The following is a 16,040-nucleotide window of genomic DNA, read 5'->3' on the forward strand; positions in this document are numbered from 1 at the left end:
GCGGAAGCGATTTACTGTTTTCTTCTCATACTTCCTATGTTTCAACTGGGGCGGGAGGGCGGGACATGACTGAATGGGTGTTCTCTCTTCAACTGGGGCGGGACATGACTGAATGGGTGTTTCTGATTTGTCAGCTGTCTTCAACTGGGGCGGGACATGACTGAATGGGTGTTTCTGATTTTGTCAGATGTCTTCAACTGGGGCGGGACATGACTGAATGGGTGTTTCTGATTTGTCAGCTGTCTTCAACTGGGGCGGGACATGATTGAATGGGTGTTTCTGATTTTGTCAGATGTCTTCAACTGGGGCGGGACATGACTGAATGGGTGTTTCTGATTTTGTCAGCTGTCTTCAACTGGGGCGGGACATGACTGAATGGGTGTTTCTGATTTTGTCAGCTGTCTTCAACTGGGGCGGGACATGACTGAATGGGTGTTTCTGATTTGTCAGCTGTCTTCAACTGGGGCGGGACATGACTGAATGGGTGTTTCTGATTTGTCAGCTGTCGTCCTTACACCGCATGGCATGCCCCAAGCGTTTACAACACAGAATTCCAGGTTCTCCGCTTCAAAATCGGCAGCTTCAAAACGATTGATTTTTTTTTTTTTTAACCGACAACCAAAAAAAAATTAACCGGTTGACGTTGATTCGGTCAACCACCGGGCAAACGGTCATCGGTTAACATCCCTAGCGTGGACAAAACATATCCTATTGCTAAGCTCTACAAGTGTTCTTTAGGAAGTGCAGGTATTTCATGCGCTGTTTAGAGGAGTTAAATTTGTATTTCCGATGCTGCTGCCAGTGTACTATGGTTCAATTTGTCATTTCTGCAGCGCTGGAGCAGGGACACTCCTGACGGAGCAGTGTTTTGTTCATTCTTTAGTGTTGAAATGCCTGAAGTCCAGTGTTCTGTCTTTCTGTACAGGCCGTGAGCATCAACAAGGCGATAAACACGCAGGAGGTCGCTGTCAAAGAAAAGCACGCCAGAAATATCCTTTTGTATGTACATCTGTCACATGGTTGAACTGAAGTGTCCCTGGATTGGATTTATAACGAGTCACTTCTCACTGGATCAGCTTGCTAGTTAATATTCAATTGATAAGAATATTGTAATCTTTTTTTTTTTTTTTTTTTTAATTATAATAATAAAGTGGCGTGTCAGCTGTTTAGTCTGCTTCCCATAGGACAATAGCTAACCCAGTTTCACCTCTTCATCGCTCTGTTAGACATTCTTCTGTTAGTCTGGGTTAGGAGCTGGTCCACTGGGGCTTATGGGAGCACAACGAGGTGAGGGTGAGATCCTGATGCCGCACTCTTGTTGTTCTTAACTGTTTGTTTCCACCCTGCATCCTGGGCACCCATCATGAGAAGGGCGCTCAAACTTTCTGGGCAGCCGTCAACCGCCTGCCGATCTCCAGCAACGCCGTGCTCTGCTGGAAATTCTGCCATGTCTTCCACAAACTCCTCCGAGACGGCCACCCAAATGTGAGTAGAGGTGTAGTGTAAACGGGTGGGGATTTATTCATTCATTAGTGTGTGTGTGTGTGTGTGTGGGAGTCTTGTACAGAATACACTGAACATTTATTGTTAATGCGCTGAACAGAGAAGAATCCCTGCATGGGCTTGGACACCAATCTGCACAGTCTGTATCCGCGAGCTCAATCCTAACGTCTTGCGATTACAGGAAAGCCCCGTCTCAGAAGTCTGCCGAAACCTTGCAGCTAGGGCTGTGTACCGGTACTGTACCGTGAAAATTGATTCGGTACAGGTCCAAAATACCGGATCATGAAGTACCGGTACTGTACCGATATAAATTTACACCAAGTGTCTGCTTATTTTGTGACTGAAGATGCGTAAATCCTACCACAAAGACGAAAATGTAGCACTGGAAAAGACATAAAATGCCGCGGTTTAACTTGAAATCAGAGCCATCTTTGATTTGAGATCCTCTCGCCACAGTCTCATGAGACATTGCGAGAGCTCGGCTGATCCAGCGTTCTGATTGGTCAAAAAGACTCAAAAGCAGGTCAGCCATTTTTCCTTTGCTGGCATTGGCGGCCTTTGTTGCTTTGTGTAATTTTGCTGCGGAAGTTAAAGGCGTAGTCTGTAGTACTCTAGTGTAGTCACTTCTCTCTGTGAGACAACTTATGACTTTTTGTCCCAAGTTAACTATAGGGTGACTGAGAAGTGAGGTAGGAAATAGAGCCCTGCACTCCCGCGGGAGTCCCGCGGGACTCGCGGGACCCGCCGCAAAGCAGTGCGGCGCAGGACAAATTTTGAAAGCTCATTGCAGGTGGGAGCGGGAGCGCACATGTGCAGCGCGGGCAGGAGCGGTGATAAGCTGCAGTCCCGCTAACTAAAAACGTGTTTGAAATAAAATTTATAAGTTATTAATTTATGTCTATCATATATAATTTGTGCTGGATATTTTATTTGGCATTAATAAAAACATTTTAAGATGCCTAAATTTGCAGAGAGAGTCAGATTGCCAGATTGAGTGAGGAATGGCATCTTAAATTTGCCACTGATCACCTAACGGGAAATCCTTTGATCACTCTAATGACTTGCAGTTCACACCCAGCTACCAAGAGAACCATGAGTGAAGTGATTTACTGCTTGCGTTAGTCTACAACTCTAATCAGAGAGACAGGTTACACAGTGCCGGTAGGCTTGACTCAATGCTATCCCAGAAATCCTTCCTGTAATATGCAAATTTGGCCGCCTCTGATTGGAAAGCCAAATTTGCATATTACAGGAAGGATTTCTGGGATAGCACTGAGTCAAGCCTACCGGCACTGTGTAACCTGTCTCTCTGATTAGAGTTGTAGACTAACTCAAGCAGTAAATCAATTCACTTCTCTTACTAGCTCTGCTTTGCAATAAAAAAAAAAAAACACCATTGGTACAAAGCAAGCCCATTCACTTTTTTATGCTGATCAGAGAATTACAATGGTTTCTCATGTGATAAAAATGTGCGATTTGCGATTAAATATTTTAATTGCTTGACAGCACATTTTTTTTATTATTATTAGAGACACTACATGCTGAATTCAGAAACAAGGTAAATAATGACAAACGTGAACGTGAGCTGTAGATATTTATGCTCAAATCCATTCAAAGTAGGGGGTGGGGCACCATCACGCTGTGTCAAGACAAGAACTTTCCTGAGAAATAATGCGAACGTCTGCATCATGCGGGATTTGCGGGCGGGAGCGGGACAAAATATGGCAGGTGTGGGCGGGAGTGGGACTGAAAATAATTTTTTTGTGGGAGTGGGACTGAAAATCATAATTCTTTGCGGGCGGGAGCGGGACTGCACAATGCGGGCGGGAGCGGGACTGAAAAATCCGACCCGCGCAGACCTCTAGTAGGAAACCTAGTTGTGTTCGGTTTTCTTTGAATAAAGATACTGACAAGTTGTCAACAGTTGATTAAAGTTTCTGTCACTATTGAAGTTCAGAAGATTTTGTCAAATTGTTCATGTGCAGGGACATGTCCGGACCGGTACCTGTACCTGATGTTACGTTTAGGTACGCAGCCCTACTTGCAGCCCTCTGTCACACCGTTTTATGACCTCAACAAGGTTCAGATCTTTGGTTCTCTGGTCTTGGAATGTGTACGAGTATAAAAACTGAGCGTTTGCGAGACCGTGCTGTCATGAACGTGTTTAACACATCCGATTAGAAACTGCAGTGACCAGTGAAGGCACCCAGTCAAGTAATTTCAGCTGTGTGCGCGCACAAGAGCACGCCCAGACTTCTATGTATCACATTCAGTCTGTGTCCGAGTTGGTTTTAATTGATCATATCCCGCCCCCACACACCTAAATAAAAATTTAAGAGTCATTCTTTCATCTTGATTTCCAGCAATATTTTTGCATGTTGCTCTGCACTCAACAAAACCACCTTTTGTGTGATTTTAATCCGAACCAATCAGTTGCAAAGGGCTCTGGTCCACTGGCAGGTCCACATAAACGCTTCGCCAAAGGGCCCAGTAAAGACTCAAACTGGGACACCCAGCAGCCCTGTGGGGCCTCGCGGATACACAAGGACTGCAAGTGTGCCATTTCAGAGGGGTTGTGTGTGTGTGTGTGTGTGTGGGGGGGGGGGTTGTCTAACCCTTTATTTATTTATTTTGCTTTGTCAGGTCATTAAAGACTCGCTGCGGAACAAGGGAGACCTCAGCGACATGAGCAGGATGTGGGTAAGGGCGTCATCACAGTCTGATTTTCTTCATTCTGAATTGTATTGGACTTGATTATATTGTGCAAACATCTGGAACTTGCATTACACTTAAGTTTTATTAGTTTGACTTTTGCTGATTAGTGCGCGCGCCTGCGTGCCGTAGCATTCCCTGTCCGTGACTGTCAGTGGATCGTTTGATAGCTGATGGCTCCGTGACTAAGCGGTGTGAATGTATGTCAGCTTTCCTCTCCTCAGCCGAGAACACACAAGTTTTAATTAGCAAACGGAGACATTAATTTCTATTTAATTTTTTTCATTAAATGAGTTAAAAATTTTCTCCCTAATTTTAGTCATGACCAGTTCCTGCCCACAAGTCAGCTGTCTCTCCCATCACATTACGGCTACCGACGGGCAGGGCGGAGGCTTCACGCACTTCCTTCAAGCCAGCCGACGGCGTCTTTTCGGACCGCTGCTCAGGGGTAACGCACTCAGGAAAGTGCTATCTGCCCACTTCAGTATGCGCAAGCTCACAAAGGATTGGTTACTTCTCTGATAAATAAGCCACCGCTCCCGAACAGAGAGCACGGACAGGTTTGCGCTCTCGAGCTCCTGGCCACGGATGGCTGTGGCACCGTATCAGGATTTGAACTCATGAGCTACATACGATATGGTGAACCGTTTTCTGTTGCGCTGCTCGGGATCCTCCATTTCATTTTAAGTCTCGCATGATCCTCTTCTTACCGAGAGCCGCGATCATCCCTAATAAAAAACTGATCCCAGTATCGCCCAGCCTGTTGTGTTAATCTCTTGTGCAGCTCGGCTTTCTCTTTTTACAATTAGGACTCGTGAGCGCCAGCTTTGCTCAGCGAGCCTACAGGAAGGATAGGATGGAAGGAACATGCTTCACACTCATTTTTGCTCAGGGGCACTTCTAGTCAGCTCCCTGCGGGCACTTGCTGATGAAGTGGTTAATGTATTGAGTCAGGAATAATGTTTCCTGTGAACTGCATTCTTTATCCTAGCCCAACCAGAAGGGTTTGAGGAAGCTGGATTGGAAAAATAATATCTATCTTCTCTCTGTTCTCTACATGGCACAGAGCCACCTGAGTGAAGGCTATGGGAAGCTTTGTAGCATCTACCTCCGACTACTCATCACCAAAATGGAGTTTCACATCAAAGTGAGTGGTTTTTGTTCATCACCCGCTCCGAAGGAGGTGGGTATACTGCTTTACCTCTGTCTATACGTCCATCCGTGTATCCGTCTGTCTGAAACACCATTTTTCTCAGCAGCCACAAATCATAGCCACTTGGTACCGAGCTTCAGCTTGGGGTTCTACAACCCCGATTCCAAAAAAGTTGGGACAAAGTACAAATTGTAAATAAAAACGGAATGCAATAATTTACAAATCTCAAACTGATATTGTATTCACAATAGAACACAGACAACATATCAAATGTCGAAAGTGAGACATTTTGAAATTTCATGACAGCAACACATCTCAAAAAAGTTGGGACAGGGGCAATAAGAGGCTGAAAAAGTTAAAGGTACAGAAAAGGAACAGCTGGAGGACCAAATTGCAACTCATTAGGTCAATTGGCAATAGGTCATTAACATGACTGGGTATAAAAAGAGCATCTTGGAGTGGCAGCGGCTCTCAGAAGTAAAGATGGGAAGAGGATCACCAATCCCCCTAATTCTGCGCCGACAAATAGTGGAGCAATATCAGAAAGGAGTTCGACGGTGTAAAATTGCAAAGAGTTTGAACATATCATCATCTACAGTGCATAATATCATCAAAAGATTCAGAGAATCTGGAAGAATCTGTGCGTAAGGGTCAAGGCCGGAAAACCATACTGGGTGCCCGTGATCTTCGGGCCCTTAGACGGCACTGCATCACATACAGGCATGCTTCTGTATTGGAAATCACAAAATGGGCTCAGGAATATTTCCAGAGAACATTATCTGTGAACACAATTCACCGTGCCATCCGCCGTCGCCAGCTAAAACTCTATAGTTCAAAGAAGAAGCCGTATCTAAACATGATCTGGAAGCGCAGACGTCTTCTCTGGGCCAAGGCTCGTTTAAAATGGACTGTGGCAAAGTGGAAAACTGTTCTGTGGTCAGACGAATCAAAATTTGAAGTTCTTTATGGAAATCAGGGACGCCGTGTCATTCGGACTAAAGAGGAGAAGGACGACCCAAGTTGTTATCAGCGCTCAGTTCAGAAGTCTGCATCTCTGATGGTATGGGGTTGCATTAGTGCGTGTGGCATGGGCAGCTTACACATCTGGAAAGACACCATCAATGCTGAAAGGTTTATCCAGGTTCTAGAGCAACATATGCTCCCATCCAGATGACGTCTCTTTCAGGGAAGACCTTGCATTTTCCAACATGGCAATGCCAAACCACATACTGCATCAATTACAGCATCATGGCTGCGTAGAAGAAGGGTCCGGGTACTGAACTGGCCAGCCTGCAGTCCAGATCTTTCACCCATAGAAAACATTTGGCGCATCATAAAACGGAAGATACGACAAAAAAGACCTAAGACAGTTGAGCAACTAGAATCCTACATTAGACAAGAATGGGTTAACATTCCTATCCCTAAACTTGAGCAACTTGTCTCCTCAGTCCTCAGACGTTTACAGACTGTTGTAAAGAGAAAAGGGGATGTCTCACAGTGGGAAACATGGCCAACTTTTTTGAGATGTGTTGTTGTCGTCATGAAATGTAAAATCACCTAATGTTTCTCTTTAAATGATACATTTTCTCAGTTTAAACATTTGATATGTCATCTATGTTCTATTCTGAATAAAATATGGAATTTTGAAACTTCCACATCATTGCATTCCGTTTTTATTTACAATTTATACTTTGTCCCAACTTTTTGGAATTGGGGTTGTACAGTATACCGTGTGTACCGTTTTCAGGTCTGTCCCACATCGACTTCCTGTTTACCGACTGAATGTATTTATGAAGCATCCCGGGTGGATTTTGAGGCTATTTCAGAATGACCACACAGGATGCTATTTGAAATCCCTGGGGAGAGACCCGGCTCTACTTGTTTCAGGGTTAATTATTTGTTGAAGTCAACATTCATAATAAGAGTCCTATTCCTTCGATTGCTTGCACGTAAGTGAGCAGGAGCTCACAGTTGATTTTGTGGGGTTTTTTTTGTTTGTTGTTTTATTATAAATTAACAGTTCAAACTGAAAATAAAGTTTCTGTGGCTCTGCTAGGTGATGCTGTATAATTAATGGACTAATGGTTTGTTTTTTGTTTTTCACCCCCCGTGTACCCTCAAAAACCTGATGTCACCACACATTCCCGCGTACTACACTAGAACCCTCGTTTCCCTGGCAACCTTCAGATGTCGAACAGACAGCTTGAAGAAGCGGGCGAAAATGATGTCAATAACTTGTAAGTTCTGTTTTTTATGCCGCACATGTGACCAGTGCTGCTTTTTTAAAAATAATCCTGTAGCCTCTTTGACCTGTCGACGACTTCTTAGTGCCTGAATATGGAAATTGAAAAGCTCAGCCTTGTATAAAACTGAACTCCTCCGTTGATGAGGGTCAGATTATAATAATCCTTTTGAAATGTCCTCTCCTCTCTTTATGAATTTTAGCTTCCAGTTGACTGTGGAGATGTTTGACTACCTGGAGTGCGAGCTGAATCTGTTTCTTGCTGGTGAGTTACAGGGTTTAGTGTCTGTGACGCACAGCAGAGCGCCAAGATCAACTGTGTAAAGCTCATCTGTGCGTGTCGTGTCGTGTTTGCTTTTAAAAGAGCTTCACTGCTGATTGTGTGAACTGCACGAAGAGAGGGTTGGATAAGTTTGGGCCAGATGCAGTGTGTGTGTGTGTGTGTTCCTACTCCCAGGGACAGGAAGCCACACCTCTGCACAATGAGCAAATGGCGTCTCGTAGGACTGCGTCAGGGAGGGAGGGAGGGAGGGAGGAAAAGGAGGAAGATGAAAGGGAAAGATACAGATCCTAAAAAGAGGGTGATGAACATGAATAGAGGAATGTAAACTCCTAGGGGTGGTTGGAGAACGGTGCAGTGATGCACAAAGGTTGATGGCTGAAATAATAGAACAGTGCTGTCCACAATTATTGGCACCCCTTGTACGGGTTAGGAAAAAAAAAATCACGTTTTAGTGAAGTCACTTTATCTCTCACTGAAAAAATGAGAAAAATCTAATCTTCAATTGAATTAAATTTCAATTAAACAACCAAATCCCTCCTCAAGAAACATTTTCAACAAAAACACGTGCACCATTATTATTGGCACCCCTGCACAATAATACAACAATTGTACAACCTTCCTTGGAGAGTAAAACAGCACGGAGTCTTCTCCTGTAACGTTTTGTAAGATTGGAGAATACAGAGGTGTGTGTATAAAATATCGCCATGTCTACAAACATGTTATGTGAATTGCGCCTCATTTCCTTTGCAAGCATTTGTGTGTGTGTGTGTGTGTGTGTGTGTGTGTGTGTGTGTGTGTGTGTGTGTGTATCCCCAGTGTTCAGCTCTTTGGACATGTCCCGGTCGGTGTCGGTGACGGCAGCGGGTCAGTGTCGCCTGGCTCCTCTGATCCAAGTCATTCTGGACAGCAGTCATCTGTATGACTACACAGTCAAACTGCTCTTCAAACTGCATTCTTGTGAGTGAGAGCTCTTACTGCTCACACTTATGGCCCTTTTCCACTACCCTTTTTCAGCTCACTTCAGCCCGACACGGCTCGTGTTTCGACTACCTCCGAGCAGCGCGACTCCGCTCGCTTCAGCCCTGCTCAGCACCCAAAACTCACACCGTTTTGGAGTGGGGCTGAAGCGAGCCAAACCGAGCCGAGTGGGGCTGGGGGCGTGAGGAGACACTCCCCTGTGCACTGATTGGTGAGGAGGAGTGTCCTCACACGCCCACACACGCCCCGCGAGCACGCTGGGATCTGTAAACACCGTAAACCCGGAAGAAGAATTATTACGAGAATTTCTGAAGCCTTATGCGCCTCGCCTCATCTATACGCTCTTGCCAGTATCTGTTGGCGTTGTCGGTGACAACAAGCCACAGCACCAAGACCAGCAACACTAACGACTCCATGTCCTCCATGTTTATTGTTTACTATTCGGGTCGTGAGACTACCGCTTAAAAGGTCACTGATGTCACTGTTTGCGCCGCCTAATGACATCACGTGACGTCCACCCACTTTCGCTAACTCCACCCAATGTGTCCACCCACTTCCAGCCAGCACGGTTCAGCGCGGTTGTAGTCAAAATGCAACTCCAACAGCCCCACTCAGCTCGACTCAGCACGGCACGGCTCAGCCCGACTCAGCCGCGTTGGTAGTGGAAAAGCGGCATTATTCACCCTTATTAGATCATGCTTTTAACTGAACGTGATCCTGCTAGTTAATACCGTGTATACATGTAGAACTAACCTTAACCACGGTTACGTTAAGCTATTTTTCCTCTTTCCGTTTCTGTGAAATTAAACTGAATGTTTGTTTCTCATCAGCTTGGTGAGATGTTCTTAGAAAGAGCCTTTCCATGTTCAGTCTCTCCTGACTCATAAGCGCTTTCTCGGTATTTATCTGTTGTATTCTTTCTTCCTGTTCAGGTCTTCCAGCAGAGACGCTGCAGGGGCACAGAGATCGTTTTCATGAGCAGTTTAAAAAGTGAGTCCCTCTCATTCAGAACAACGCTGCGCTCCTTTGGCTCACAACTCGATTTTTTTTTTTTTTTTTTAACTCCCCCATGCTCACTTGTGTCTCTTCAGGCTGAAGAGTCTGTTCTACCGTTCCAGTAACCTGCAGTATTTTAAAAGGCTGATACAGATCCCACAGCTTCCTGAAGTAAGGCCATGTTTGCTGTTTTTGAAACCCAGTAGAAGGGTATTGCGTAATCCTCCGACACAGCAGCAGTCCTGTTTCCCCCTCATGGTGCTGACTTTGAGTTCCAACCAGTGACTCACTCACTTTTTTTTGGGTCTGTGATTCTCTGCAGAATCCACCAAACTTCCTGCGTGCTTCAGCTCTGTCGGAGCACATCAGTCCGGTGGTAGTGATCCCAGCTGAGGCTTCGTCCCCCGAGAGCGAGCACATGGTGGAGACCGACGAACTCGTGGACACGGACGTCCCGTCCCTGCCGGTACCATACACTCGTGCACTCGCTGACATTCTTATCATAGGTTCCTCTGTGGAAAAATAGTTTTAAACCCTACACCTGGTCATTTCATGCGTCTGGATCGTACCCTGATGAGATTTTACCCAGGTGTATATGATACGCTTGTGGTAAAATACATATCCGTCAATCTGACTGAAATCTGACACTGTTTTAATATCCATACTGGTGCAGTACCTTTTGAACACTAATTTCCAGTGTGTTCCTGGATTTAGTTGATTTTGTGAATGAGCTGGAGGGCGGCATGGTGGTGTAGTGGTTAGCGCTGTCGCCTCACAGAAAGAAGGTCCGGGTTCGAGCCCCGTGGCTGGCGAGGGCCTTTCTGTGAGGAGTTTGCATGTTCTCCCCGTGTCCGCGTGGGTTTCCTCCGGGTGCTCCGGTTTCCCCCACAGTCCAAAGACATGCAGGTTAGGTTAACTGGTGACTCTAAATTGAGCGTGGGTGTGAATGTGAGTGTGAATGGTTGTCTGTGTCTATGTGTCAGCCCTGTGATGACCTGGCGACTTGTCCAGGGTGTACCCCGCCTTTCGCCCGTAGTCAGCTGGGATAGGCTCCAGCTCGCCTGCGACCCTGTAGAACAGGATGAAGCGGCTAGAGATGATGAGATGAATGACCTGGAGAGATGGCAGTTGACTTTTTGACTAGATTGCTTGACTAGAGGATGCCTGAGGAGTGGAGCACTGGTACCAGTATTCAGGAACAAGGGTGATGTTCAGTGCTGCAGTAACTATAGAGGCATTAAGTTGACCAGCCACAGCATGAAGTTATGGGAAAGAGTCGTGGAAGCTCGGCTGAAGGTGATGACGCACAGGGCAACTAATTAGGGCAACAGACAATTGGCAACAACCAATCAGAGAAGAGCAGATCTGTTGCCAGAGAGATGGACACAAACATTTGCAGCGGTCACTTTTTGTCTTGGCTTCAGCCTTTATTTCACTCAAGTATCATTTCTGGAACAAAACTGAATAGATCCTCTGGTCAAGAGAGAATTTGCCAGTATTTTAACATTTATAAGTCAAAATAACCACATTATTCTGTTAATAAACACTTTTTAAATCTCTTAAAAATGCCACTAGCCTCAGTCACATCTGCTGCAACTAATAACTTGCGCAAACATCACAAAAACATCATTTAATTCTCATCTCAGCAAAAAAAAACCCAAAGGACATGGAGCAGGAGATGATGCTGAGGAGGAAAAGGGCGTGGCAGAGCTCCTGAAAGGCTTTCTTTCTTTTTAGATCCTGAAGTTTGTGGTGTTTCGCCCTCGGGTTCCACAAGTAGTTGTGCTCTGGATATGAACTGGATCAGAGAAGTTACAGAGTCTCTGTTAGAACTAAAAAAAAACCAAAAACCCTTAAGCTGCCCATCACTTTTAACTTGACACAAGAAGGCTAACGTTATCCCAAAATAGCTAGCGATAACTTTCACCTAACTATGTTAGCAAAAACCACAGCTAGTTAGCTAAATCCCATTCAGTCTCTATGGAGCGGTGGTTAGCTAACAGCAGTTTACACTCAGCTGAAAAAAAATCGATGTCTTAATTCCAACCTGAGCATAAAAATAGATGTCTGTTGGCTTTCTACTGTAAGCGTTTGAGGTAAATTCACCACTTTTGGGTTTACACACAACTTACCATCATAAAAAGATACAAGTGGTCCCTCTTCACTGCTGGAGACGCCACCATCTGTGTTTAAAATTCCAGAAGCTCTCATGTGATTCACTGCTAGCGTTCTGATTGGATGATCTTAAAGTTGCCCAGAATGATCAAAATCATTCAGATAGAAATTGTTGTGTAATCTCAATGGGCAATGTTGCGCTTCGACACTGTCCCAGAGAGTTACCCCGTGCATCACCCCCTTAAGAGGAGAGGTGGAGGTCTGTGAACAGCAGTATGGTTTCATGCCAGGAAAGAGTAGTACAGATACAATGTTTGCTTTGAGAGTGTTGATGGAAAAGTATAGAGAAGGTCAGAAGGAGCTGCATTGTGTTTTTGTGGATTTAGAGCGGGCATATGACAGGGTGCTGAGAGAGGACCTGTGGTACTGCATGAAGAACTCAGGAGTGGTGGAGGAGGGTGTGAGACTGGTGCAGGATATGGAGCAGTGGGAATGACCGGCATTTAAGGTGGATGTTGGATTGTGCCAGGGCTCGGCCCTAAGCCCTTTCCTGTTTGCGATGATAACGAACAGGTTGAATGACGACATCTGGCAAGAGGCCCCATGGACAGTGGTGTTTGCAGATGATATTGTGTGCTGTAGTGAGAACAGGGAGCAAGTGGAAGAAAACTTAGAGACATGGAGGTGTGCACTTGAGGGAGGGAGGGAGGGAGGGAGGGAGGGAGAGAGGGTGCAGGGGAATGAGTCAGTGGGGGCAAGGAGGAGTACGTGTGTGTGAATGAGGGGGAGGACAGTGGAGTGGTACAGCTACAAGAAATTGAAGTTGTCAAAGCAGAGGAGTTCAAATATCTGGGGTCAGCTGTATGAAGTAATGGTGAGTGTGGAGAGAAGTGAAGAACAGGGTGAAAGTGGGTTGGGATGGATGGAGGAGGGTCAGGAGTGATGTGTGACAGAAGGCTGCCAGCAAGAGTGAAAGGGAAAGTGAACAAGACCGTAGTCAGAGCAGTGACGTTGTATGGTTTGGAGACGGCGGCACTGACAAAAAGACAGGAGGCTGAACTGGAGGGAGTAGAGCTGAAGATGCTGAGATTCTCACTGGGAGTGACAAAGTTGGACAGGATTAGAAATGAGTACATTAGAGGGACAGCACATGTAGGATGGCTGGGAGACGCAGTGAGAGAGGTGAGATTGGGATGGTTTGGATGCGTACAGAGGAGAGATACAGGGTATACTGTGAAAGAATGCTGGATATGGAGTTGCCAGGTTGATGGAAAAGAGGAAGAACAAAGCTGAGATTTATGGATGTGGTGAAGGAGGACATGAGGATGGTTGGTGTGACAGAAAAAGATACAGAGGACAGGAGGAGATGGAGGGACATTATCTGCTGCACTGACCCCTAACGGAAACAGCCGAAAGATGATGATGCATGGCTCCGTAGTAAGAGAGTCCAGGTGCTAAACTGGCCTGCTGCAGTCCAGACCTGTCTTCTATTTAAAAAAATTTGGTGCATTATGAAATGCAAAATATGACAAAGGAGACCCTGAACTGTTGAGCAACTGGAATTGTATATCAGGCAAAAATGGGACACTGTTTCTCTTTCAAAACTGCAGCGATTGGTCGTCTCAGATCCCAAACATTTACAGAGTGGTGTTAAAAGTAGAGGTGATGCAACACAGTGGTAAACACGCCCCTGTCCCAACTTTTCTGAAACGTGTTGCTGACATCAAATTCAAAATGAACATGTGTTTTTCAAAAAAACAATAAAATTTCTGTTTCAACATTTGAAATGTTATCTTTGTACTCTTTTTTTCAATGGAAATGCAGGGGGCTGCAAAAGTAGGTATACAGTAATGAAAAACAAAATGTTTGCACAAAACGTTAGTATTAAATGAAACCTAGCACCACTATTATAATACTGGAATAATCCTTTCTGTATGCCTACTTTTGCAGATAGGGTTTCCATGACTTGCAAATCATTGTGTTCTACTTTTATCCATGAAGCACGTTCATTTTAAACATGCATTCCAAATTAATCATTTTTTGAAAGACATTAGAGTAGTTTTCTTACTCCTGAATTTCTTTATCCTACTTTTATTGTCAGGTTGTGTATAAAAGACTAATAGCTCAGGCCTGAAATCTGCCTTTCCCAGGCTCGTGATTTGGCTATGTTTGCATATGATCAAGTCCTCTAGTGGTGGTCATGCATTTCCCTTTCTAATCCCTGCTTCTGGTTTATAGAGATCTTGCAGTCACGTGACCGGAAAGTACACAGCCGCCATCTTGTCAGTAAAAAACACCGCTGAATACTGCTGCACTCGTGTACAAAATGGATAAATTTCAACCGATGGACTACACGGCTCATTTTTCTAAGGAACAGATAACTAGATATATGTCTAAAATAAACGACCTACAGATTAGTGACCCTTATTAATTACCGGACGTAGTTTTCACGACCGTGTCAGTGGATATTGAACTGCCAGAGGTGGAATACCCAGACGTGTATAATTACCTCATCAACTTTCCCTCGCTGTTCAGTGGTGAAGCACTGCGTGCTTATAAATCTCTGGACAGTTATCTTTTATAGAAATTCAGGATCTGTCAGCCCCCCTCAGATGTGGCATCTTGTAAACAAGAAAATAACAATCCTCATTGGACGGGTAAGTCACTTAAGTATTACTAGTACTGATACTAGATATATCAGTAGTATCTAGTATAGCACTGACCAGCCTAGAATAGAATAAGGTAATTCCAGCTGTAATTCCAAATCGTCCGTCTTGTTTACCATGGATCTGGCGTTGGAGAGGTAGAGGCTTGGCAGTGGAGGTTTGAGTGGCTGTTTTCTGAGCTTAGTCAACAGGCCGGCTCTGCCTGCAGCCTCGCTTTTGCTTCCTCTCTCGACGCCGCCTCCTTCACCTGCCAGACCCGATAACAATTTGTAGTAGAATTGTATATATTAGGGTTTTCCAGAAGAAAAGGTAGAAGTAGTAGTAGAACCAGAATGAAGTAGAAGCAGAAGTAGAAGGCGGAAATATGGCGTTTGACCGACAAGATGGCGTCTGTTACAATCTGGATCGGCTGTGACATCATATGCAAGATCTCTATACACACTTTCCAAACACACAAGTGGAAAGTCAAGAAAAATCGACAGCTCGTGAGGTGTGTGTGTGTGTTTGAATCTTTTGCTGCAGAGTGCAGTGGAGAGCAGGTTCGATGACCTCTTTGGCACCTCAGCTACCACTGATCCCTTCAACTTCAACAGTCAGAATGGCATGCGCAAAGATGACAAGTAAGACATTTGACTATTTTAATTGGTTTAAATGTGTTTTTAAAAAAGCTCTAGGACACAGGAGCTTCCTATCGTCAGGCTGCTTGCATCAGTATATGTGAGAACTGTTCTCAAGCCCGTGTGTGAAAGTGATTTTTATTTATTTTTTTCCATCTCTGAAGTTGTTGTTAGGGTGTTTTCACACTTGGTCCCTTTCAGCCATCTAACCAAACTCCGATCGATGACTCAGCATTTTTTGCGCATATGTGAACACTCCAACCGTACCCAGACCCCTTTAAAGCGAACCGAACTGAGACCACCTCAGGAGGTCGTCTCAGTACGGTTCGCTAAAAATCAGCGGTACGGTTCGCCTAATCTGCGCATTGTGAACAAAAAGCGCACCGGGTTCACTTCGCCTTTTTCACTGTAGTTTAACCTTCTTCGTTTGCCGTAGTTGGTCATGTGACTGTAGCAGGGAAACTCAACTTCCTTTTGGAACTTACCACAGCCGCTGGAATAAATTTATTTTCCTTAATCCGCACTATTTTGATCAAAGAATACAGCAGGGCAAGCATGGCAGCAGACATTTTGATTCAAGAGAAAATTACCCAGAATTCCGTGCACTGGGGGTCTGAGGGCTCTAGAGGACCTGGTGTGAACAGAAAGAGGACTGAGGCCCCATCAAAGCTTAACTGGACCAGAAAGAGAACCCAGTCCTCTTTGTAATAAATTCACAGTGTGAACACAAAAAGAACTGAGTTCTTTTTCTGTTGGTCCACTTTTTGGTCCACTT

At 44.9% G+C, this 16,040-nt stretch overlaps 1 protein-coding gene across 2 annotated transcripts in view; it reads left to right on the forward strand.

The window, feature by feature from the left end:
* Positions 1-16,040, forward strand: part of hip1 (huntingtin interacting protein 1) — a 123,617-nt gene that overhangs the window by 68,203 nt on the left and 39,374 nt on the right. For both annotated transcript variants that reach the window (XM_060943670.1, XM_060943671.1), the window contains exons 2-12: positions 926-989; positions 1,343-1,485; positions 4,147-4,203; positions 5,282-5,362; positions 7,529-7,605; positions 7,814-7,875; positions 8,710-8,850; positions 9,804-9,861; positions 9,963-10,038; positions 10,190-10,333; positions 15,171-15,268. In XM_060943670.1, coding sequence (XP_060799653.1) covers positions 926-989; positions 1,343-1,485; positions 4,147-4,203; positions 5,282-5,362; positions 7,529-7,605; positions 7,814-7,875; positions 8,710-8,850; positions 9,804-9,861; positions 9,963-10,038; positions 10,190-10,333; positions 15,171-15,268 — 1,001 coding nt within the window. The remainder of the gene's footprint in view (positions 1-925; positions 990-1,342; positions 1,486-4,146; positions 4,204-5,281; positions 5,363-7,528; positions 7,606-7,813; positions 7,876-8,709; positions 8,851-9,803; positions 9,862-9,962; positions 10,039-10,189; positions 10,334-15,170; positions 15,269-16,040) is intronic.

This window comes from Neoarius graeffei, chromosome 17 (genome assembly GCF_027579695.1).
Source record: "Neoarius graeffei isolate fNeoGra1 chromosome 17, fNeoGra1.pri, whole genome shotgun sequence".
Lineage (NCBI taxonomy): Eukaryota > Metazoa > Chordata > Actinopteri > Siluriformes > Ariidae > Neoarius > Neoarius graeffei.